This window comes from Nannobrachium achirus (assembly GCF_963921795.1).
Source record: "Nannobrachium achirus genome assembly, chromosome: 8".
Classification (NCBI taxonomy): Eukaryota; Metazoa; Chordata; class Actinopteri; order Myctophiformes; family Myctophidae; genus Nannobrachium; species Nannobrachium achirus.
This window is the reverse complement of record NC_137817.1, coordinates 21,246,770-21,272,768: the sequence shown is the minus strand read 5'-3', so window position 1 is coordinate 21,272,768 and position 25,999 is coordinate 21,246,770. Positions and strand designations below refer to the sequence as shown.

The window sequence follows — 25,999 nt, the reverse complement described above, 5'->3', positions numbered from 1 at the left end:
ACTGCTGTAGTGTAAATACCTGACTATATGGTTTTATGAAAGAAATATTATGAGTAAAACTTCAACCAGAAAAGACAATGAGAGCACGTCCCACGTAGTGGACACTAGCGTCAACTTCTCTAAACATTCATCAGAATAATTGAGATGCAGATGCTGCAATGTGGCTTTAATGGTAAAAGCTGTCATCAGCGTAGATAATTTCCATGACACAAAACCTGCCTACAGTGCTTATCATCTCAGCCTTCTCAGAAAACTGTCCAGTCAATAGCGCCACCTCCTGACAATTTTGTATACTTAAAGTTTTCCAAATTACAATACAGCCCAAAAGCCTTTTGTTGGCAATGTCTTTACAGCTTTCAAGGTTCACACACATTTATTACAAGTTAATAATAAAATAAAATAAAACGTTTCTATATTTTAAACGTATGAGTGTATTTACAATTGTTGCTGACTCATGATATATACAGTATAGTGTGTGTGTGTGTGTGTGTGTGTGTGTGTGTGTGTGTGTGTGTGTGTGTGTGTGTGTGTGTGTGTGTGTGTGTGTGTGAGAGAGAGAGAGAGAGAGATAGGCTTCTGTTTATATAAAGGCAATAGGAAGGGGTTGGTGGAAGGAACAGTATGGTTGCATAAAGACCAAACCCAGTCAGGTAAGAACTCTGGACAATGGCCAGGGGCTTTTATTTGTAACAAAACAGAAACAAACTGAAACCTGGTTCATTAAAAAAAATAATACCCGCTCCCACTGGAGCAGCGACCTCCTGTGTGTGTGTGTGTGTGTGTGTGGCTGTACACCAGGAGCCAATGAGCAGGAATGTAGCAGCCTTCCATCACCATTCATGATGCTAGGGTTTGTGTTGCATTTATACATCAAGTAGTAAAATGTCCATACATTCGTCAAAACAGTCCTGTGAAGTTTTCTACTTAACACGTTACTAACTTGACTGCAGTAGTAATGTGCTTCTGTTGTAGCTGCCTCTGCTGGTGTTTGTTGGACTAGGAATTGGAAGAGTGGTATTAAGTATTATCATAATACCTAATACCAAAATACAGTGATATTGGATTTATTATTGAAAGAAAATGAGAAAATCCAGCTTTATTTCTGATAGTGACAACAGGTTTGGGGATTGGTGGGAATTGATTACATGATACAGTCACCTGTGCATTTAGTCTCAATGTTTGTAAACAAGAAACGGGTCTATTCACCTTATTCCTGGCCACACAGTAGGGGGGTGGGGAGCCCCAACAGGGTTCCTGTTTACCAATGTTGTCATGTCTGTTCATAATAAGCGATGTTTTTAAAGTGTAGCTGCTCATTTGGGCTTCTTCCAATAGTTTTTTAAACCAGTGGCTGGTTCCCAATTTGTCAAGTAGGCTACCCCCAGATTAATATGTACATTATTTGTCCATGGAACCCCATCTCAAAATACTTTGTGCCAGGGACCTCCATACAAGATTTATCTTTAAAAAATATTTAAAACGTCACTTTTTTCCACTGTTCCAATGTTTTTTTTTTATATTTTTTATAGCATAGGTCTATCTACATGACGCGCTGTGAGCTTGTAGATTTTCTATTCATAAATAGCTGATGGAAAGTGGTAAAACCTAGCTTAGTCGCTTCTTTTGGACTTGTTTTCATAGGCTGCTTGTTTCTCTTGCAAAATCTGGCAACACTGCTAATTACCTACAATACATCTGCAGCCTGCGTGATATTGTTATACAACTAGAGTCCAAGAAAAGATGCACTGTGATTGGCCAGTAGTCACTTTGAGTGACAGTTGGGGCAAACGCTCACCCCAAAATATGATTTAGGATTCTGTGCCTATCGGTACAAAACTAGAACTTGAGCTCACTTTAGCTCGCACGGCGGTGCCTCTCGTGGTTCAGGCTCGCTTGAGGGCACGCCTCTGACGCGGTCAAAAACTATACTACTGTATATCGGCAAAAAAATAAATCAGTCAGAAAAATAGCGGCGGCACCAGGGTTTGCTACCAGGAGGTTGGGGTTGATGAGTCTAATGATTAACGAGCCAAGCCACGGAGCCAGGTGCTAAAAGTGGGTTTCGGGATGTATTAGAATGTGATGTGACAACGCCCCCACCGTTCCCTCTGGTAGAAACACAGAAAAACTCAATGTGGCCGCCCTGTAGGGGGCAATGGCATCGTCCTGGAGAGGGGCCAAGAATAAGGTGATGTAGTATGCGATTGCGTACTTAGGTGAGCCACCAGGGCACCCTGTGATATTGAATTTATAAAACTTTTAATTAAAGGCAACAAAACGTTTAAATAATATCGTCATGGCAATAAAATAACAACAACAACAACAATAAGCTATACATCAGTCACTACATGAAATGCAAGACTTTTCATGCTTTTAGGGGTCATTTATGAATTTAAAAAGGCACCAAATCTGATGATAGATCCTCATCTGATCTTTGCCTTGAAATGGCAATAAAAATGGCTAAACATTGGCAAAACCGTGCCGTGGAAAAAGGAATTGCAATATTATACTGTATGAATGAATCCCATCTGACCCACTCACCCCAGGCATGACCGTGCTGTGTCCACGTGGGACACCAAGTGTGTGGTGAGGGCTGGGGGACAGGTGTCCATTCCTCTGAGCGTACCAGCCATCAGCCAATCCATCAACACCTCTGAGGGTAAATTCCAGTCTCATAGCAGGTAAAGGACGCACGGCATGTAGGGAAGATGAAACAGGTAGCACACATATGCACACACTATATGGGCAATTCATAGGGTTCAAAATACTGAATGTTGTTTTACCAGTGCTAAGGACTGTCACTGCACTATACTGTAGGTATGTTTTCCACAAACAAAAAGCACAGTGGGGTGTGGGCAGCGGTGTTCCCTACTGCTGGTTAAACACAGTCTGAGAATAAACCCAGCTGGAATGCATGTGATGAAGTGGACACAAGAGGATGGATTGCAGGTCATTCATTCAGACTGAAGGCCAGGCAGGCTGGGTGGCGGTTGGTGGGTCACTGGGGATTTGCAATAGCATTCTTCTCTAGGAAGTCTTTCAGCTTGGTGGGATAATCCGTCATAACCCCTGTGGCTCCCAAGTCAAATGCCCTCTGAAAGTCCTCCTCATCATTCAGCACCCAGATGTATACCTGAAACGAGATACACATGTGTCATCATGCAAAAAATGTGTTCAACCAAGTACAACTTATGTCCAGACAGTTCAGGTGAATTTAAAACACAATATATGGCATATATGGAGATCCGATCAGAGCCACAGATCCTACCGCTATGCACATATTCAGTACAGTCATGTCTTGCCATGGACATATACGGTACTGTATGGGACCGACCGACTCGCACTTCGGCACTCACCTATCTTGTTTTTGAGCGGTGCTAACTGCTCCTATGTTTGACTTTGTGTGTATGTGTATGTCCCTATGCAATACCAACATCTCACACGAGACTAACAAAGTACGCAGAGACCGACATCACCACAACTGATGTCACAGACAGAATGGCCCATACAAGGAGATATGCACGTGTGTTGTGTGTGTGTGTGTGTGTGTGAAGTGAGCACACACAGGAGCAGTATTTATTATATTTTGAGAGCGGCTACAGGTCATAATATATTGCAGACTTACCTGGATTCCCCTGGCAGTTAAATGATTAAACAGAGCTTTCCTCATCAGCAAGCTGCAACAATTAACAAACATGAATTACCAAGGAGTCTGCATGAGTACAGTTAGAGTATGTCCCACTGTAATGGTGCAGCTACAGAGGTGTGAGAATTGCTGTGTGTGTGTGTGTGTGTGTGTGTGTGTGTGTGTGTGTGTGTGTGTGTGTGTGTGTGTGTGTGTGTGCGTGTGTGTGTGTGTGTGTGTGTGTGTGTGTGTGTGTGTGTGTGTGTGTGAGCGTGCGTGCGTGCGTGCGTGCGTGTGTGTCTGTGTGTGTCTGTGTGTGTGTGTGTCTCTTACCGCTCTGCTAACCAGATGAGGATTCGCTGACTCTTGGTTATATCTTCAGGATCCTTCAATCTGCAGAGTCACATAGGGAAAATGGCTCAAACTGTTGTAAAATCACTCCATAAGGAAAATGCCATTTTGTTCTCACAGAGATTTACAGATTTACAGACCATGATTATACTTTAAGCGCCAATCAAGATTTTTAAGCACAAGAAATGTGTTGCATTCCTTAAAGAAAGTATGTGCTTGATTGTTGTTAAGCAATTATTCCAAACAACAAGTGCTACAAAATCAGTTAATCTTTATTGAATGTGCAGCATGCATAATAGGCTACCTGCCCTAGATCCTTGTGATCCACTGGTATTGTAAATACTGTCCTTTGAACTTGTGGGCATGTTGTAATCACTTAATTGCGCAATTATGAGATCAGCTTTCGAACCGCATTCTGTGGCAGATATCAGACATGAGCTACAGACCCAGTGGTGAGAGTGAATCAAAGACTGGTGACAGAAAGACATTCTGATGAGCACATGCGAGACAAGGGGAGAAGGAATAGTACTCATCTAAATGTTGCATTGCGTCTGCTAAAGCAAAGATCCACATATATTCAAAATATTATCTAGCAAATTACTGTTTTATGATCAGCAAGGCCCTGATTATGTCATTATGGAAAGAATTTCTTGGAGGTCAATTCCAGGCTATTTCTATTGTGTATCTTTAGCCCCTCTTGAAATACGCCCGTGACCCATATTTGGTTGCCACACATAACATAATATAAACAGTGTTGTTGGTGCTGTGTGTGGCCCTGGGTCTATGGGTCTCCTTGTAACACAGTCCCTGACCTTTAACCAACTGCTTTCACATGCTGACTGCTTGCCAAGTTACATCCCATAATCTCCTGATTAGCCTTGGTGGAGTGTTGTGTTAGCACTGTAGCCCACTATTACACTAGAACTTGCATTTGGTTCATTAAAGGTGAATGCACACTGCAAGATGTAGGCGTATACGTATACTCTATGAAGCCTAATAAGTTCAGTAACAAAATCTTTTGTTAGACTCATCAGCTATCATGATTTTTGGGGCGAAACAATTACCTCATGAATACATGTACAATTTGTGCAATATCACTTACTACTGTACCTATAACCCATTTGGCTACAGTAAAGCAATTTTTTTTATCAGTTTGACGCTTTGCGTAGTTACTGCACTTTGTAGGGCAGTAGTCTACAGTATACGATTTAGTATTATACAAGAGCAACCAGATCATGAAATAATAACTAGAGAAGTGGGGCGAGCATCCAATTGTTTGTCTCAAAGGCACTGTAGGGGCAACATAGGGCTGATTCATACTCCACTTTTAGAGACTTTTTCAAAGGTTGGGAGGGTACTGTCGTAAATTCGGCTCTAAAAGTGGATTATGAATAGGCCCTTAGAAATGCGTAAGAAAGTGATTTCTGGAATTTAAAATGTCAAAAGAATAGGTCTTGGCTTGTTTACCTTACTGATGGAATTGTATGTTTAGCCCATTAACAAGTCATGCTATAATTTATATTACTGCCAAAGCATGTGATAGTTTTTTTTAGATTGGAAGCCATTAGTTTCTACTCATTTATTTTCAGTACGGTATGAAAATAAACTTGAAACTTGCAACTTGCTTGAGACAGGTAATTTCTGTTACCTTAGTTGTTTGTCCAAGTTACATTATTGATTTGAAATGGCCAGATGAAAACTGTCTTGTTTTATAAAGACAATTCAAGTTGTTCATGGTGACAGAAATGTCAGCCTGAGAAACAGATAATTTAATGGCCACCTAAAGATTCTAATAATAAAAAGAAGGATCTTTTGGTGTAAACAATCCATAATAAATTAATTATGGTATACTTTTGGAAACTGTTATTGTTACTGACATTTATGTAAAAGTAAGACCCTCTGTCTTTGATCTCTGATAATAAAATGTCTAATAGTATTTGCTTCATAAGTAAGGAGGACAGGACAGGACAGCGTGTGTCTTTACTTGGTGATAATAGAAGGCATAGGGATCTCCAGAAACTGCTCCTTGAGGGGAACGAAGGGTAGAAGGCCAGTGTAGAAGAGGCCTAATAGCTGTAGTACTCTTGTAATGCTGAACAACACTGGGATACGAGGATTCTGCAACACACACACACACACACACACACACACACACACACACACACACACACACACACACACACACACACACACACACACACACACACACACACACACACACACACACACACACACACACACACACACACACACACACACACACACACACTTTTCAATTAGATTCTTTGTCATAAAAACCTTGTGAGATATTCAACAGTCCAATTTAGACAAATTAGACCCATGTGCCTAGTTGTAACACAATTTCACATTAAAAGAGCATTAGAATCCTCTTACATCTTTGGATGTTAATTGTTACGCTAATAATATAGTATACTTAATAGTGCGTTGCGAGACATACAGTACAGCACACACATTTATCACACACCCAGCTTTTATTTGACCTGGGTAGGAGGACTGATAAAAGTACCAAGAGGGGAGTTAGCTTGTGTCGACTGAACAAATGTGTGCAGTTTAAGTGTCTAGGTGGGCTGAAATGGCACCATGACCTCTCTGCTTAAATACCTCACTAAAGCCCCTTTTCCACAGGCCTCACACCACACCACTCCACACCACACCACCCACTTGTGCCAGGTTTTCCACTACAAGGACCTGGGTAGAGTGGTGTGAAAGTGGTACTAAACGTGGTACTAAAACGTATCCAATCCAGAGTAGGTCTGAGCTAGGCCAAACAGGGCCAAACACTTCATAATGACTGATCACTCAGTGACTTTTCATTTAGACCACCAGGATATAGTTGTAATACATGATAATAGATTATATTATATAACCACTATTATAATCTATTATAGTGTATTATAATTATCATAGTAATACATTAATACTTTATAGTGTATTATAATCACAGTTATAATCCATTATAGTATATTATAATTTAGGATAGTTGTACAGGTAATACAAATTTATATTGTATTATAATCACAGTTAAAAGGGTCAATTTGTTTCTTACTGATAGGGGTACTTTTGTGTAATGGAAAATGTAGATATTTTTATGTGGTGTAGTGTGGTGCTAAAGCTGCAGTGGAAAAGGGGCTTATGTGAAACATGGACTAAACTTGGTCACCAAATATGGCTGCATGTGATTGTGACTGCAGAATGGGAGTGGAGTACTATACCAACAAAGCTGAGGCAAGCCAGCTACATACTTTCCGCGTCCCCTCACTGTTGGGGGATCCCAGTGGGACTATACCATTTAATTCACTAGGGGTATGTACGTAATGGACAAACGATCACCCAGCTTTCTTCACTGCCCTCGTATTATCCGACCCCATGGACACACAGCATCTGGATAAGCTCAAGGAACAACAAATCCCTGGGTGATAATGTAATATCTAATATAGGCTATAGATGGGAGATTACTTCAAGAGTCATGGTTACAGTATAATCAGTCCTGTTGTACGGGCCAAGACACAGATGCTCACAGTACAGCAGGAAAAGGCCCTGGGCGACAACTACACAGGATTAAGAATGCTATGAATGGTACTTGATATCACATGGGGGGACCACATCAGAAACGTGGACCTCTACAGACCTGTTTTGAAACCGTTTTTTCAGCGATTCCAAATCTGCTATCTTTCTAAATTATATCCGGTCCGAAACGCTACCGGAAATTAATGCTATTGGCTGCAACCGCAGCGAGGGCAGGTCTTCACTCGGTAGAAACCCTAGAAACATACCCTACTTTATCATTAACACAGTAACTGCCATACCCGACTAAAGTCCGGTTTTTAAATCCAATTGTTGATTGCAAAACCCGAATTAAATCGTGATAATTTGTCCTATCCCAAACCGTAGCGTGCGGTTTGCTGCACCCGGCACTGATGCAAAAAGATTGTAATTAAAATGTTTGAGATCCACCGGTTTACTAATATATGCATGTTCGGGGGGCACGGTGGCGCAGTCGGTATCGCTGTCGCCTCACAGCTAGACAGTCCTGGGTTTGATTCCTGTGGGGGTCGCTGTGGGCGTGTTCTCTCCTCCGTGTGCGTCATCAGTGCCCATACCCTAGGTGGTAGTGGTGCACGGGCTGACCCGGTGCCCCCACCCGCCCGCCAACCCGCCCGCAAGCGGGTGGGTGGGTCAAGGTTTCAGACCTTTTCAGGCGGGCGGCGGGTGGGCGGGTCATCACCACTCTCACATGCAAAAAATAAATAAGAATAATCACCTGTTCTTATTTGCCTTTTATTCTTAATAAGAGTAGGCCTATAAGAATAAGAATACAACGTTTGAATACGAGCACGAGCGAGCGAGTTTTAAAATGCGCCAGAGAGGAGCGAGGTTTCTCCTCCGCTCCTTGGTGCGAGGACCGTCCCAATTCCGCTCCTGTTGGGGCCGCGAACCACTTCTTGCCAACATTTGACACAACGTGAGCACAGCAAAAATAACAAAAATATCACCAAAAATAAGAGAGAATATGGTCGCTCAGAGGTACTGTTACTGTCATGTACAGTAGGTAAGGGCACTAATACATTACAGTATATTAATTTACCTCTTTGTAACACTTCTTGACAATCTGGTTGCTGGAATTTCCCCATACAGTCAGATGCTCTCGGTTATACTGAGAGACCAGGTCAGAGACCTGCAAATATACAGAAATACAGTACATATTTAGAGTAGACCAGGATGGGTCCAATCCAGCCTGCAGGGTGATTTGGGGAAGAAAAACATTGATATATTCTTTACAGCAGCTTCGTTATAGACACCACTCTTTTGCCATTATCGCTCCCTAGTCCCTACCAGTAGATGTAGCCTGCTGCATCACCACTTGTGAGTGGGTTACGAATACACAAAATATGAGGTGGTTAACAGTTTAAAATAAGTTTAATATAATGACCACAGGGAGAACACAGCGTGCACACACACACACACACACACACACACACACACACACACACACACACACACACACACACACACACACACACACACACACACACACACACACACACACACACACACACACACACACACACACACACACACACACACACACACACACACACACACACACACACACACACACACACACACACACACACACACCTTCTTCACGAGCATGTCATTGTTGACCTTGATGTCAATGTTGACAGGGGTGTTGGGGAAGGCCTCAAAGACATCACTCAGCAGAGGTATCTGTTTGTCTTCTCCACCCTCACAATAACACTCTGCAAGGACACGGTCACACAAAGAAAAATGTACATCATTTTACTTTAGTTCTCCTAAATTTCATGTTTTATGTACATACATTAAAATACATTGCAACATTGTGATTTTCATTTTTATTACGTTATCAAGATCAAAATTGCTATAGTCAGGTAAAATATTAAATATGTTTTATTTTCTATTATTTTATGAACATTTCGTACAATCAAAATCTCATACATAATTCATATCACTTGTCTAGCAGGATAAATACAGCAATGTCAAATTTAATCAGTTTCCCATTTACTGACTGCCTGTTTCACACCTTTACATGCATCATAAATTAGGATGTAGGCAACAGATGGTATTAAATGTTATTATTGTGAGCCTAGCTGAGTAGCCTTTTATTCTCACCCTTCTGGAAAGTCACACCCAACTTGCAAAGGTAAGGTGGCAGCTCCTGCGAACAGCACACAGTACAACGATGTAAGCATAGTCAAAAATATACTAAGAAGCCTGGGCCTGTAAGGTTTAGTGCTGGCCTGACAATCAGTCCAAAACGTACAGTTATGACTAGTTGTATAATTGATTGAAAGGGGGATTTAATTTAGGAAATGCAATGAGTCAATCCATGGCCTGGCACATACAGAGTTTTGGTTATTTTTTGGACATGAATATTCTGTATACATGGGGATACACAGGGGATGTATGTGTGACAAAATAGTGCTTTCATCACACATAGAACAAAATAAGAAATGTAAAATGGGTGTGGGGGGGGTTAAAGATTTGCCAAAGACATATTTTATTCATGTATGGACACATTGATGTTCAGATGATGATGATGATTAAGAAGATAGCAGAGATAAGCTACTCACAGCGTAGGCCACATCAGAGATGTACGAACTTATGCCAGTGGATCTCCTTAGGCTGGCATCATGTGACACCACCACTTGTCCATCCTTGGTCAGGTGGCAGTCCAACTCTAGCATGTCTGTGCCAAGACCCACTGCACTGCATGAATCAACGCATGCACACACACACACACACACACACACACACACACACACACACACACACACACACACACACACACACACACACACACACACACACACACACACACACACACACACACACACACACACACACACACACACACTATAACAGCAAAACAGCCTATACGAATTGTGTTTGTAATAACAATAACATACAATACATCACCCCAAAAATCCAAAACAAAAACTAAACTTAACTCCCATTCTTAAAGGTGATGTAAGTGATTTTTGTTTTGTTTGTTTAAAATGTTTAAAATGTTAAAATGTTAAAGCTCTATTCTGATGGCAATCGTTGCTATAGAGAGTTCAGTAACAGTGTTACATTTTCAGGTGGGCATATCAAGAGAGAGTACCCAAAAAAGATCATTTATCAGCTTCAAATGTATAGATCCTATTTTGTTTGCACAGTGCTCATTTTCTATTCTTGTTTCATCACCAATTTCACTCCTTTATCCTGTATCCTGTGTGATTTCTCTCTCGTGATTGAATAAAAAAGGTATCTCTCCCTGAAAATGTATTTCTGTTAAGTAAAGAGCCGGGGAGGTGTGTAGAGTTCATTAACAGGTCCATTTGGTTCCATTTATACACACTCAGAGTTGAATTAATATGGATTTTACAATATTAATTGAGGTATCAGAGATAGAAATGCCATTACTAATGCATGTCAAACTGGGGGTCCTTGAAATTAGAATAGTTGAGAATCACTGCTAGAGCTGTAAAAAAATCTTCTCTAATGGTGGTCCCAGGCATATCTTTTCAAATGGGGGTCCGCAGGCTAAAAAGTATCAATTTGGGGGTCCTTGACATTGTCTGCAATGGGCACAGCAGAACAGAGTGAAACAATACAAAAACAGACATAATGAATTGAGTTTTACTTCATATACTGTACCATGTATGCTTGACAGATGACAATTTCCACAAAACCCATACACACACGTCACACTCACATTGTGCACACAACTATACTTTCTGAATGTATGGAAAATTAGATTACTCACTGCTTGAAAGCTGCCATGGTGTTCTCCAAATGTTCTCCTGCCCCTTTTGAGATAAAGTAATGCTTAATGGTTAACATAAACCCTATCGGCTATTTAAAAGTAGCTGATCTACAAGCTCACAACACGTCACATCACCACACATTGTGAGCTGAGCTTGTAGATCTGCTATTTTCAACAAATCTTGAAAAACATGTGAAAAGATTTGAATAGTTCTGAAACATTTTAATGACACAAATCTTATATGGAGGTCTAGTGCAAAATATTTTAAGATGGGGGTCTGCAGACAAATACATTTTGAGAACAACCGTCCTAAACCAAGTGTCTTTAACAGGGGTTCCAGGAACCCTAGGGGTCCTCAGAGTTACTACAAGGGGTCCTCCAAATCTTTGTGATAAAAACTTTTTTTTTCTCTTTTTTTATATTAACCAATAACCACTTGAACCCTAGTCAGTGTCCATATTCAGAGAACTTTAGACAAAAATAGCAGGAGAAGCGGCTTTTAAATCGGCTATTTTCGGCAAAGAGGTTTGGTGGACTAGAGAGGAAAAAGAGCAGACTACCGATAGAGTGAAAGGTCAAGTTTATTAAGTATTGATCATGGTTCAAGTGGTTAAATATCTGAAAACACATGACATGAATCCAAAATACACTGATGATCGTGCAGTCAAACAATGAAACTATATGGAATCTATGAAAGGTTGTGGGGGTCCCAACTTCATCTCTCTCTCAAATAAGGGGTTCTTGGCCTGAAAACGTTGAAGACGCCTGTCTTGACTCACCTCCTCGGTGTGAAATATGCCTGCTGAGGAATGCTGCTTGCTTCTTCCGGTGCAGAAGGGTTGGGTATTTGAGTAGCAGAGCAGAGGTGAGAACATACCCTGTTACCGTGGACCACACGTACATTGCAGCACACATCTCTTGGAATTTAGCTGGAAAAACAGTCAATAATTAACTGTAAGTGGTAAACCACCACCACCTCTGGGAAAAATAATATCAAATATATTTTGCTTGCAGTTGCTGAAATCAGCAAGTCTTGAATGTTAAAACAATGCAAATAAAATCAAGACCCTAATCTGGTGGTAATGATGATGATGATCATGATGTTGATGACATAATTATTCTTATTCTTATTATAAGATAATAATAACACATTCAAGCAAAATGTTTCAAGGAATAACAGAAAGCAATTATGTCATCAAGTCTGGAGACTAAGCGGACCATGAAAGGGTTTGTTCACGATACCACATTAAAAGTCTTTAACATTATTACTGCATTGCAATATACACTGACTGGAGTGGACATGAGTCACATGACCACCTCTGTAAATGATGCAGAGCGATTGACCTACACCTGACATGAAGATGACAGGTGAAATATGACAACACACGATCATATGTCTGAATTGCTTGAAACACAATGGAATATATAGTATCCAAGTAGCTTCTTACCTGAACTTGACTCAAAACGACCTAGCAATGTATTAAAACAGCAGTATATAGCAAACTAATTGACGTTAGCGAGCTAACCTGGCTAAATGAAATGACCCGAGTGATAGGTCTCTACTCGAGGATGAGAGATTTTCATTACCTCGGTCATCAAACTGTTTTATTTCTTTCGGTTACACATCCGATCGCAGAGTCCATGTTTTATGACATGTTAATTGCTGATAGGATGCATTGACAGCCCCACACTGAACAGCACACACTATCATAAAAGGTTCAGCAGCAACTGCAAGCACAAACACAAGCTCTTTGCGCGCCGGGTGCAGCGCACCTAAAATAGCCGATCTAAAAGCTCACAACGCGACGCACTACGACACATTGTGAGCTTGCATATCGGCTATGCGCAGCCGTGCGCAGCACCAGGCGCGCAACTAGGAAATCACACAGCACAAGCTGTCAAACACAGACCAGTGTACGCATGCGCCAATTACATAATGAACAGAATAATGCAAGAATAATAATGCTCCATTCTACCGGTGTGGAGCGAGTGGATCTTTAACCAGTCACACATTACTCGCTAAATAACAAACAAACCATAGCTCTATTCAGTGTAATTTGCATACCTGTATAATTGCAAAAGCATTAATTATATAACCGTGAGACATTTTAGTTCCAGTGTTCCACTCCCATAGTGCCACTAGAGGGTGCTATTATACACGCAGTGGAAGTCAGTAAAATGTTCATTGTGACCACTGTGACCATAGAGTATACCTGTGACAGCCAGGTGAGGTAAACACAGCTGAAGGTAATAAACAACATTAACTATAGGTGTGGCTTATTTAACTTGGAGATGACCTGAGCTGACCCATGGCACAGAGCCGATACCTATAAGTGCAGTGGTGGGAAAAAGTACTCAAAATCAAATGTTGTATATCAGCTATTTTCAAATGGCCAAAGTGGATAGGGTTGAAGTGTTTAATATATGTATTATAATAATCAATCTACAAAGTAACTAGTAACTACATCTTTCAATTAAATGTAGTGGAGCTAAAAGTAAAATATTTGGATCCTTGATGTAGTAAGTAAAAGTAGGCCTATTGGAAATTGGAATTATTCAAGTAAAGTATACCACTTAAGTAAATTTACTTAGTAACTTTACACCACTGCCAAGTGAAACACACCCACAATTAGTGTTCTCTTGGCTTCAGCTGTGTCCTGTGTGCATATGGATGCTGGCTAGGCTAGGGTGATGTAACTGATGTTACATTTTTATGATTAATCCAACGTCTTTGTAGCATTAAGATTATGATACGCTTTTACTGTAGCCTATAGTCTTATGAGGTAGAACATTAGATGAATTAAGTTATAGGCTAGAACAATGTCCAAGTCTAAATAAGACACATTTGTACAGCTCAAAGGTCACTCAGCCATAAACCATTGGTGAAAATGCAACCACCCTGATAACAGATATTTCACCACAGCACTGATTGTCTCTATGTCTTGGTGGATTTAAACGTTTAAGAACTGCACTAGCATTACCAAAGAAGTTGGCAAATGATTAGGAGCTGACACTGAAAACAAGAAATAGCTTTGCCAATTGAAGAATTGGTAACATGGCAGGAGGCTTAACAGGCATCATGGAGGAGTGGAACAATCTTGAAGAAGAGTATCAAAACCTTCAGGTAAGAATAGTTTGATTTCAGGCAGTGTTTTGCTGTTATCTGTATGATATTGCTCAAATGTTAGTGGTTCAGAAAATTCACAGCAGTTAAAGTAGGCCTATAGGCCTACTATATAGGTATTTTACTTTTAACCGAAACAAACCATTTAGGATTGTGTTAAACAAAAACATAGGTCCAAAAAATTATGAGTTACGAGTTAGGGAAGGATTCCAGTTGATATGGAATTTAATGGAACCACAATCATATGGGTCCTAAGAGTTGGACAACAGCATTGTTTTTATATACTTTTATAGACACAACCAAGTGACTTGGACAGTCCATTGTGCTAGCCATCACTCAGCAAATGCTGGGTTCAGACTAGGACAGGGGTCTTCAACGTTTTCAGGCCAAGGACCCCTTAGTTGAGAGAGAGATGAAGGAGGGACCCCACAACCTTTTTGTAGATTCCATATAGTTTCATTATTTGACAGTCACAGCATAATCATCAGTGTATTTTGGATTCATGTCAATTTGTGTTTTCAGATATTTAACCACTTGAGCCGTCATTACCTAATAAACTTGACCTTTCACTCTGTACTTAGTCTGCTCCTTTTCCCCTCTACACCAAAGCTCTTTACTGAAAATAGACGATCTACAAGCTCACAATCTACAAGCTCACAACGCCTCGCAGCGCAAGGTTGTTGTGTGCTTGCAGATCTGCTATTTTTGGCTAAAGTTCTCAGAATATGGACACTAGGGTTCAAGTGGTTAATATAAAAAAGCCTTCTATCACTCAAAGATTTGGAGGACCCCCTGTAGTAACTCGGAGGACCCCCTAGGGGTCCCAGGAACCCCTGTTGAAGACCCCTGGACTAGGACTATGGTGTATCATACAGAGTAAAACGGATCACCCGATCTACTATGAATCCCTGCATTCCATGGGGAAAAACTGCTCAAAAAAACCCTCATTCCCTGGAGTGGAACTGTGCAGTTTTTGCAGCTCCGCTCACCCAGACTACAGAAATTACTCTATTTGGCCCAGGGAATGGCAACGCTTTTCTATTGGCTGTCCTCAGGGGCACCCCGCCCACCTCGTTCAGACCCAGATTGCAGCGCTCACCCAGACTACAGGAATTACTCTATTTGGCCCAGGGATTGGCAACGCTTTTCTATTGGCTGTCCTCAGGGGCACCCCGCCCACCTCGTTCAGACCCAAATTGCAGTCCCATTATGAAGCATTCTATGATCACACATAGGCCTACTGTATATGCAATGAATAATGCTTGCAATATAATTACTATAACTGGAGACCCCCCGAAATAATCATGGAATTTAAGAATTAAGGCATTACATTTAGTTTCACTCAGTGGAACCGAGTTAAACTATAGGCTACATGTTGTGAAAACAGCAGATCTACAAGCTTACAATGGCATTGGTACCATTTTTGAGACGCCATTTTATTATTCTGCTCCAGGGTTCTGGCTACTCCCCCTAAATCACATGTGCCGAGTCCGAATATGCAGGTTTTATTTCGATGCACCAACAGGAAGTGCCTCAAACCGGCCACTTCCTGGTGTGTTTTGGGTGTTACGAGTTGGTAGGTGCTCCGATATATTTTTTTCTCAAGTCTGCATGTAATTTTAAGCCTCAGGTTGACATTCAGTAATCCTAATATCCTATCCTGATTTATTAGTAATTCAAGGGAGGCTAACCCTAGTTTAACCTTTGTTCGTCTCGGTGAGCTATACAACATACTAAAAGATTGGCCCTTGACACATGATGGTTTTCGACTTATAACACAAAATAGCTAACCCTAGGGTTAGCTATTTCGCGTTATAAGTCAAATACGATGCAACATCAGACCTTGGTTCCGAGATATGTTGTAGAGCTCTCCAAGACGAACGCGTGGATGTCTTGTTTGTCCTCCTACGACCTTTCTTCCCCAGGATCTCCAATTTGACCAAGGGTCATAGAGTCTATAACCGTAAGAGTACTTTGAATGGCAGGCTGGAGAAAGGTATCTCCTCACAGGAGCGTTCGTGTGGGATGAACCTTATACCAGTGTGTTCAGCTCGCCGAGACGAACATGTGGGTGTGTGTAACTCCTCTGTACAACACTCCTGTGCGGATTAAACAGTCCCTAAAGTTAGAATTAGGGTTAGCCCTCTAGGGGTCGCTCAGAAATGAAACGCACATCGACGCGTTCGTCTCCGCGAGCAGATCAAGAATCTTCTTTCCGTTTGTCTGTACGCCCCCTAGAACCCGAACTATTCCTTCTAGAAGGGTTAGAAATCGACCAAAGCATTTTTACGCGACGGGACCAACTTCATCAGACTCATCGTCAAAAAGCAAGTCAGAATAAGTGTCTTTTATCTGAAAAAATATTCAATTGAATTGACACCGTCCAAATTTCATGTATTTTTCGCGATCGTCGAGGCTTGAATTGTCGGAGAGACACGAGACCCATTTCATCGGATTCAGCATCCTTCAAATATGAAAAAATGTTCCTGCCTGAAACAAAAGGACTTTTTTAGAATTCTTTATTGATTTTAAGGACTCAAGGCCCAAACTAAAGCCTGTCTTGAGTATTTTATGTGACCTTTAGGGGTTAGAAGTGTTGTAGAGACTTACTATAAAATCACAATAGGATATTAGGGTTACTGAATGTCGACCTGAGGCTTGAAATTACGTGCAGACTTGAGAAAAAAATATATCGGAGCACCTACCAACCCGTAACACCCAAAACACACCAGGAAGTGGCCGGTTTGAGGCACATCCTGTTGGTGCATCGAAATAAAACCTGCATATTCTGACTCGGCACATGTGATTTAGGGGGAGTAGCCAGAACCCTGGAGCAGAATAATAAAATGGTGTCTCAAAAATGGCACCAATGCCATTGTAAGCTTGTAGATCTGCTGTTTTCACAACATGTAGCTATAGTTTAACTCGGTTCCACTGAGTGAAACTCAATGTAATGCCTTAATTCTTAAATTGCATGATTATTTCGGGGGGTCTCGAGTTATAGTAATTATAGTGCAAGCATTATTCATTGCATACAGTATGTGTGATCATAGAATGCTTCATAATGGGACTGCAATCTGGGTCTGAACGAGGTGTGCGGGGTGCCCCTGAGGACAGCCAATAGAAAAGCGTTGCCAATCCCTGGGCCAAATAGAGTAATTCCTGTAGTCTGGGTGAGCGCTACAATCTGGGTCTGAACGAGGTGGGTGGGGTGCCCCTGAGGACAGCCAATAGAAAAGCGTTGCCATTCCCTGGGCAAAATAGAGTAATTTCTGTAGTCTGGGTGAGCGGAGCTGCAAAAACTGCACAGTTCCACTCCAGGGAATGAGTTTTTTGAGCGGTGGTAGACCGCTCCATAGCATGGCCGTGTGTGTATCCGTGTATGTATCCGTGTATCCGTGTATGTATGTGTGTATGTAGCCTGAACTACCACTCAGTGACCAGAGAGGGTGCTCTTGAGTCTAGTCTGAGCATCAACTGCAATATTCTCTCTCTCTCTCTCTCTCTCTCTCTCTCTCTCTCTCTCTCACACACACACACGCACACACACACACGCACACACACACACACACACACACACACACAACCACCGCTCAGTTCACACGGGTGTGATTTTTTTTTAGCAGTTTCTCTCCATGGAATGCAGGGATTCATAGTAGATCGGGTGAACGGATACAAGTGTCTCAGCTTAATGAATGTGAACCCCAGCATCCCCATTCTGGGGGAAACATTCACAAAAAATAACCCATCTACAATGTAATTACGAAAATAGAAGTTTGTTTCATGCTAGTATGAAAAGATAATGAATGCATCAATTTTGAGATGACTGAATTAAACCACCTAATGTTCATCACTGTTTAAGCCCAACTCAGGTTGCAGTATATTTAGTTACGCAAGTTGAGCAAATAATAAAGCAATCTTGTTGATGACTACATAATAGGCCTACTCCAGAACTGGACACAATTTTTTTTAAATAATTGTACTCCTGGTTTGAAAAGAAAATGACGCCTGTTGCTATGTGTTACATCAAACATATTAAAGGAGTAGTTCACCCCCAAAATGTATTTTTTTCTATTGATTAGTCACGTCATGGAGACTAGAGTTCAATAATATTTTTTGTTTTTTGTCGCATTCCTAAGACAAAAATGTGATGACAATAAATTTACCCCCATTCGTTCCGGATGGGGACCCGTTTTGAAACGGGTCCCCATCCGGAATTAATGGGGGTAAATTTACTCTAATCAAATTTGTGTCTTAGGAATGTGACAAAAACCAAAAAATATTATTGAACTCTACTCTCCATGGTGTGACTAATCAATAGAAAAGGTCATTTTGGGGGTGAACTACTCCTTTAATATACATAATATAAACTATGCTCTGTAAGGTAATCTCTTACATTTGTGTTATCCAGGAGACCCACAGGGTGTATTTGCAGAAATTGGATGAAATCTCCAAGCTGCAGAACAGTTGCTCTTCATCTATTGCCAGTCAACGCAGAAGACTGAAGGATCTATCACAGTTGTTGAAGAAGTAGGTCTCAAAACGCATGCACGCACACAGTGCCACACACCATATCACATCAGCCTTTCTGTTATGGATATGCTTTGTGTGCTCTTTTATTAAAAACACAGATGCAGCAAAGGGCTTGCTGAAGAAGAATCCAAAACCGTAGATGAAATAAAGAAGAACCTAAAGACACGACCAAATGTTTTCTTTGAAATGGAGGCTTTCCTTCCCAAGAAAAATGGGTGCTGATCCTGAGAAGTTGTTGGCTTTGTCATAAACTAGCAAAATGTTCTATTTCTGAGTATGATGTGGCCTTTTTCTTAACTCTAATATCTTAAATTACAGACTGTATCTTAATCTGGTCCTTGGAAATGTAAATGTAACTCTTCTCAGCAAGTCATCAAAGTAAGTGGCATAATGGTAAAATCTTTGACGTAATTGTTTTTGCTTTTGCTTTATTAGACGTCCGTTATGCCCATAGCCATGTATGGGCTACTTGTGCAAAAGGAGCAAGTTGGCACCTCGACAGAGTGCAGTTCTAGTTAGAACAATGATTACTGTCATAGGTTCTTATGGAATAATTAAAAATATTTAGCATTCTATGGTATGCTATAAATGAGCATCTCAAGAAATGGCTTTCAGAATTACTTTGCTTAATAGAAAATTGTATGCCCTCAGATTTGCCTACAAAGATGAATATGAGAAATTCAAGCTGTGCCTCACTATTCTACTGCTACTCGTCTCATTCATATGCTATTTCTTTGTGAGCTACAGGTAAGAATAGTGCAATTCTGCTTGTAATGACTAACAGCTCCTCCATCCTTAAGGCCTGTCCATACCCTCTCCAAAACCGAACATTTTGTCGGAAAGGTCCGGTTCAGCTACAAAATGACACTCGGAACTTCTGAAAAACATTACCCCGAATTAGAGTTCGGAAAGCTGCGCGTCGGAAAGTCGGAACTCTCAGACGAAAAGTTTGGTTTCGGAGAGGGTATGGACTGGTCTCTCAGTCAGTGTGAGTTTGTTTATTGTACAGCATGTATATGTTCATAATTTGTCTCTCCTGATGATAGGTCTGTTGATTCGATCCTAAACTTTCTCCTTGTCTGGTACTATTGCACATTAACTATCAGAGAAAGCATCCTCATCAACAATGGATCCAGGTCAGCTCAACCACTATTCAAATTCAACTACAAATAAATCACACAACTTAACACGTTTTTCAGTTAGACATGGTACGTCGAATGACTTTACATGTTAATGATAACTAATGATAACTCTACGAAACAGTGTGGGCTCGCATGTAACACCATGTATGGGCACAAAGATCTACCCTTTAGCTGCACCTCATTGGCTAAGGGCCCTGCCTTTGTACTGTTGAGGAGAACTTGACTGATAGATAAATAATGAAGATAACATACGTATGCTTGCTTTAAGCAATTATTTATTCATAATTGCCTTTATCTTACATTCATATGTGTAATGCATAAAATGTAAGAGAATAATTAATGACACATGTTTTGTCTTTTAGAATCAAAGGCTGGTGGGTCCTCCATCACTACATTTCAGCGTTTTTGTCTGGAGTAATGCTAACATGGTAAGATTATAAGCACTTAACCTTCTCTTAATGTGAAATTACATGTGAGATTCACATGTAATTTCAGTTGTTGAGTACTGCCATTTACAATGTGTGGTTGCCCCTGCATGCAGAGCAACCAGACTAGAGTACTTTGCATGACTTTATTCCATCTTCCATCGTCTCTTACAACGTGGGATATACTGTAAGTAAACTTTTTTTGCCGCGCTACTCCTCCCACAGTTTGGTGGCACACACTTTGCCTGACTGCGCCAGACATCTCACACCACACTACGTGGGGGGAGAGAGTCTGAAATTCCGGGCAGACAATCTATTTCGGCGGGGGGGGGCTAAAGCCTATTGACGTCACACACACACACACACACACTGCACACACACACACACACACGCGACGGCGACGTGGCGTGACATTGCAAAAATACGTTATTTCTCATAACATATTATATGTCTGCATGTTTACGTTAGTGCAAAATGGTATTAAAACGTGAAGAAACGGCACTATTTCATAGTTTATTAAAATAATACGAGTCAAGTCTGACTCCGCCATGACAGTTTTCACGGACCAATCAGAGTCCACTAGACTCTCACGTGGGCAGAGGACACCAATCAGAGTCCACGAGCGAGTCTCACGTGAGCTGAAGAGCTCTGTTTGGAGGGGGCTGGGACCGGAGCGCAGGAGGGAGAAATCACCACGTGCCCCAAGCATACAACCCTGATTGGCCCATTCAAAGCGCCCGCTCTAAAGGCGCCTTCGAAATAGATTAAAATACGTGCAGCTTCAGTCCACACTACAAACCACCCACCAGCAGGGGGGGGTGATGTGCGGACTGAAGTGTCAGGCTAGCACACACTTGGGCCATGTCAAGCTGCATCGGGACACGCATCCTTGCTATTTTGCTAAGAGATACGTTCGTTATAGTTTCTTTTATACAAATGTATTTGTGAATTAAGTTTCTCCATTGACTTAAATTAAAAATGTAACATTTCCCAAATATGGAGATGGCTAACATCACAAACCACATGAGACTGAACACAGTATGTCCATATATGGTCTTTCCAAATTATGGGCTTAATATTGATGACATCATGGATCTCCATATATGGGTATAAAAGGGACAAGGACTGACTGATCTCCATATATGGCCATTCATTTATTAGATATTTTTCCCCATTCACCAATTCAAATGGTAAGACGAAATTCATTTGCAAAATTTGCGTCATGGCAACCACACTTGCACAACACTGATAGTGCTGTCAAACAAATCTATGCAGGGCCGGATTTACCATTGGGCAAGGGTGGGCACGTGCCCAGGGGCCTCAGGGGGGTGGGGGGCCTCCAAAAAAAAAAAAAAATTTTTTTTTTTTTTTTTTTTTTCAAAAATATTTTTTGGACCCCAAAAAATTTAGTAGGCATGATCGCGAAATTCCATGTTTAACCCCCATACCAACCCTATCTTTCAAACATGGCAGCCACGTTTGTTTACATTTCAAGAAAACATAATGGCTGCTAGCTCATGAATGCCTGAACGGATTTCCATTCGGATTTTTTTGTTTGAAAGCTGTGAACAGTGTGCACACATGTGGTGCATGATCTAGGCATGGGGGTGCATGATCCATGCACTATTAATTACATGGAAGTCTATGGAGAGGGAGGCGGTGTGGAACTTGGAAGCCATTTTGAAAAGACCCTGAATGAGTTAATGATGACATTTTAAAGTATTGCTATCCAAATAAAGTGATATTTGTGTTTAGTTACTGTGCATTTTGTTTTATTATGGTAATAACATTGAGAGCTTCTGCTCTGCTCGCCGCACTGCATGTAGTTGCTCTGAAAGCTTAGTGCAGTCTAAAGCCCGCCCACTCTATGTATCCGGTACTTCGCGTGTGCGGTACTTCGCGTGTGCGGTACTTCGCGCGCGCACAAGGGCCTCTTTATTTCCCCTTGCCCAGGGGCCTCATGTCATATAAATCCGGCACTGAATCTATGAAGCCATTATCACAACATATTAAAACACACTGTTTCATAGTCACTTAAAAGAAACTTGTCAAATCCATCAACTGACATGAAATGAGACGGTCGCTTAAATATGAGGAGCTGGCTTTGAAAGCTAACTATAAGTTGTATGGAAGGTTTTCCAAAAGAAAATTACTTTATACATCTCTCTCTCAGCTATGTTGAAGACCCTGCCCTTGTGCCCTAGAGTCTATGTTCTGTATCAAGTGTGTTCTTATTACAAAACAATGACACTCTGTGTTTGAAATGTATGCTTGCTACTGGATTCAAATGCAATTTTTATTTCCCATAGGCCTGATGGGAACTCGTACAAGACTTTCAGGAACCAGTTCCTTGCCTACTCTTTGTACCAAAGTAAAGTCAATTGGAATAATACTTTAATGTGCATATCCTCAAAATCAAGTAATACAAGATCATTCTTCATGCATTTTCTTATTTAGTAGGGTCTTCATATGTGTATCTATTTTGAAACACAGGTTTTGTCCAGTGTCTGCAGTGTTATTATCAGAGCGGCTGCCTTTACAGACTACGAGCCCTTGGAGAGAGACACAACATGGACCTGACAGTGGGTGAGATGCTGTAACTGTACACTGTCAAACCCAGGACCCTAAATAGATGGACACATTTGTTTTTCTTTTGGTCATGTAAATTGATCAATATTTAGTTCTATTCTCTTTCTGTTCTTTAAACGTATTAACGTAACCTTGTGTCCCTATTCTGGGGTAACCATTTGGAGTAAATGGATCTACAGGCTAACTACTAGGTATAAAGCTTGTAAATCTGTTTTCGAGGGATTTGGTGTAAATAATGCTAGCAGATCTAGTAGAGCCCTGGGGGACCCTGGTCAAACAACATGGATAACATCTTTAACCTTACCATTTCCATTCTGGAATGAACATTCAGCTTTTTAGGCCTGAACTTTTTGTTTTTCAGAGGGATTTCAGTCCTGGATGTGGCGAGGGCTGACTTTCCTTTTACCCTTCCTGTTTTTTGGTCATGTGAGTATGTGATGTGGTGCTTCCATGAGTCTCAGCTGCAGTCACTACAAAATATTTTTTTCAAGTCATGTATTGTCTTCAAATCTGCTGAATCACATTTTGTAAGGCTGCTTCCCTAGAAACTGCTGTCAGTTACAAGGAATAATAATGCATAGTCATGCATAGAATGTAGGACCCAGAGCATTCTAATGTCCTGATAGGCAAGACAAGTTGTATTGGCACAAGGCAATTCAAGTGCTTTACACTAAACATTAAGAGAATTAAGACGTATAGAAGCACATTTGAATACAATTAAACAGCTTAAAGAGTTAATATAACTAGTCCTTACCCGTTCAAAGATATGAGCTCCGAAATGATGTGCAGTGTGTGGGTTATGGGATGTGCACTGTGCACACGGTATATGAGGGATGGAAAGTAACTTTAACTGGTACTTGCATGATAATATGTAGGAGCATCAATGTAAGAAATACCCGTTTCGTTTAATGGCTATGTGTGTGTGTGTGTGTGTGTGTGTGTGTGTGTGTGTGTGTGCAGCGGTTTGGACCGTGAGACCATCCGCAGAGTAGTCTGTGTTTCTTTTTGAGAGGGTCGGTCCGCCTGAAAAACGCGTTTTGGAACGAAACGGTTACGTTTTGCGCGTTTGTGACGCCCTCTACGGATGGAATTGGAAATGCTTCTGGGGATTCGTTGAGTAAGCCACCCGCAACCTGTGGCAGAAATTCAGTGTTGACTCGACGTTTTGTTTGTGATTTATGGCTATTGTTTGCAAAACGGGCCCCTCCCGCTAACTTTGGAAGCCCGTTACGAACGAACGGTATGGACTATCAAAATATCCCTTGACTATGTTCATTGCATGGGTTCAGAGATCATGTGTACCCATTTTCGTGACATTTGAAGAAAATATGTAGGAAAAGGAGCAAAAAGTGTGTTTTGGAGAAAATGCAAAATGGCGGAAAATCGATCCTGACGCAAATGGGCGGGGCCTATATGGGGAGATGCGTATTGACCCAAGGAATCCAGGGAAAAAAGAATTTTAATTTTCCGACCTACGGTTCAAGAGTTACAGGCCGAAACGTAAAGTGGACTGTTATAGCGCCACCATGAGGCCAACTGACAAAGTTATTTTTTATTTAATCCTTGATATCATTATAAATCTCCTCTCAGAGTTTTGTAACTGTAGCCCCTATGGTTTGCGAGAAAAAAAATATTGAATGTGAGTTTTTGCGATTCCCATTATAAGTCAATGGGAAAAATTAATTCACTAATAAATTAATATCAATTAAACGATTTGTGAAAGTGACAAACGGGCTTCACAGTTATGTCAGGTGTGTTCATATGCTATTGGTGATGCGATTTCAGATCAATTGCTCCAGCCACTGAGGAGAAACGCTGTGACAGACACTCACTCAGACAGACACTCACTCACTCACTCAGACAGACAGACATTCGCTAAATTATATGTTAGATGTATGTAATGTGTTTCTTTTTCTTTCTTTTAAAAAAAAAATATATATCCAAAGTTTGGCTATAGTCATGTACTGTGCAGCCTTGTGACATTTTCACTCAGTAGAGCAAGAAACTAAATCCAGCTGTTCTGAAATCTACATGTGTGATGTGTACTGCTTTGACAGCAATAATTCCAAAGACAAGTGTCCAATCCAGTAGTTACTGGATAACGGATTCATCCATTGATGGACTTATGTATTTCATTTTCAGCTTGATTAGTGTTGATGGAAAAGGGAACTGTAAAAACTAAAATAATGATTTATATATTGTTTTTCTTGCAGTTCTGGCAACTTTCCAATGGCCTTTCTCTCTACAGGATGGCCCAACTGCCAGAAAGTCCAGAGTGGCAGGTCTGTGTGTCTTTCACTGTTTATTTCCTCTATCCATTCACCACCACCAGTGCTGGAATATTGCAGTGACAATATAATGGATGAAAATCCACTGTAACCTTTAATCGCTTTCTTTTTTCCTTCACTTTTTGCAGGTTTGGATGTCTGCTCTCTGCTTTCTTATACTGTTCATGGGGAACTTCTTCACCACTGTTGCTGTCGTTCGTCACAAGCTTAAGAACAAGAGTCAGGAAAAACCTAAGAGTCTGTAATGAGGAACTAGACGTCCAAAGCAAAAGGTCTTTCACATGACTTTGTCCCAGGTCATGGCTTATCATTTTCTCATACTGGTAGTTGACCAGTGGAACTATCGCTTGTCTGTTATTTTAAATTGAACCTGTCAGTGTTTTCTCTTCCATAAATATCTTTGCTGGGCATGTTTAAACATTTGTCTGTTATTAGAACATAAACCAATAAGGACGTGCATCGTGGGATATCATTTGCTTCAAATCATACTTTGTTTGACAACTTTTATCTAATAATTATGAAGGAAAGAAATCACTTGTATGCTGAATAAATAAAGGGTGAAGGTGGGCTTTCTACAAAGATGGCAGAATGGTAGCTTCAAGCTCATTGT

General features: G+C 40.9%; 2 protein-coding genes across 2 annotated transcripts; one reads left to right on the top strand and one right to left on the bottom strand.

Annotated features, from left to right (window-relative positions):
* Nucleotides 1-646: 646 nt before the first annotated feature.
* On the bottom strand, nucleotides 647-12,994 carry gdpd1 (glycerophosphodiester phosphodiesterase domain containing 1). The gene is made up of 11 exons (XM_080731238.1): nucleotides 12,876-12,994; nucleotides 12,068-12,217; nucleotides 11,289-11,331; nucleotides 10,111-10,246; nucleotides 9,650-9,695; nucleotides 9,137-9,258; nucleotides 8,583-8,672; nucleotides 5,961-6,094; nucleotides 3,959-4,018; nucleotides 3,626-3,677; nucleotides 647-3,133 (listed from the first exon to the last, which is right to left on the bottom strand). Exons 2-11 carry the CDS (start codon nucleotides 12,201-12,203, stop codon nucleotides 2,999-3,001), a joined length of 954 nt encoding a protein of 317 aa, XP_080587364.1. The 5' UTR covers nucleotides 12,204-12,217; nucleotides 12,876-12,994; the 3' UTR covers nucleotides 647-2,998.
* A 1,349-nt stretch (nucleotides 12,995-14,343) lies between these two features.
* On the top strand, nucleotides 14,344-25,634 carry LOC308289988 (transmembrane protein 120A-A-like; the record flags this gene model as incomplete). Its single annotated transcript, XM_080731767.1, has 12 exons — nucleotides 14,344-14,412; nucleotides 18,824-18,942; nucleotides 19,044-19,160; nucleotides 19,264-19,323; nucleotides 19,597-19,692; nucleotides 19,992-20,081; nucleotides 20,450-20,515; nucleotides 22,822-22,883; nucleotides 23,006-23,098; nucleotides 23,463-23,527; nucleotides 25,315-25,383; nucleotides 25,518-25,634. 12 exons carry the CDS (start codon nucleotides 14,344-14,346, stop codon nucleotides 25,632-25,634), a joined length of 1,023 nt encoding a protein of 340 aa, XP_080587893.1.
* Nucleotides 25,635-25,999: the final 365 nt, after the last annotated feature.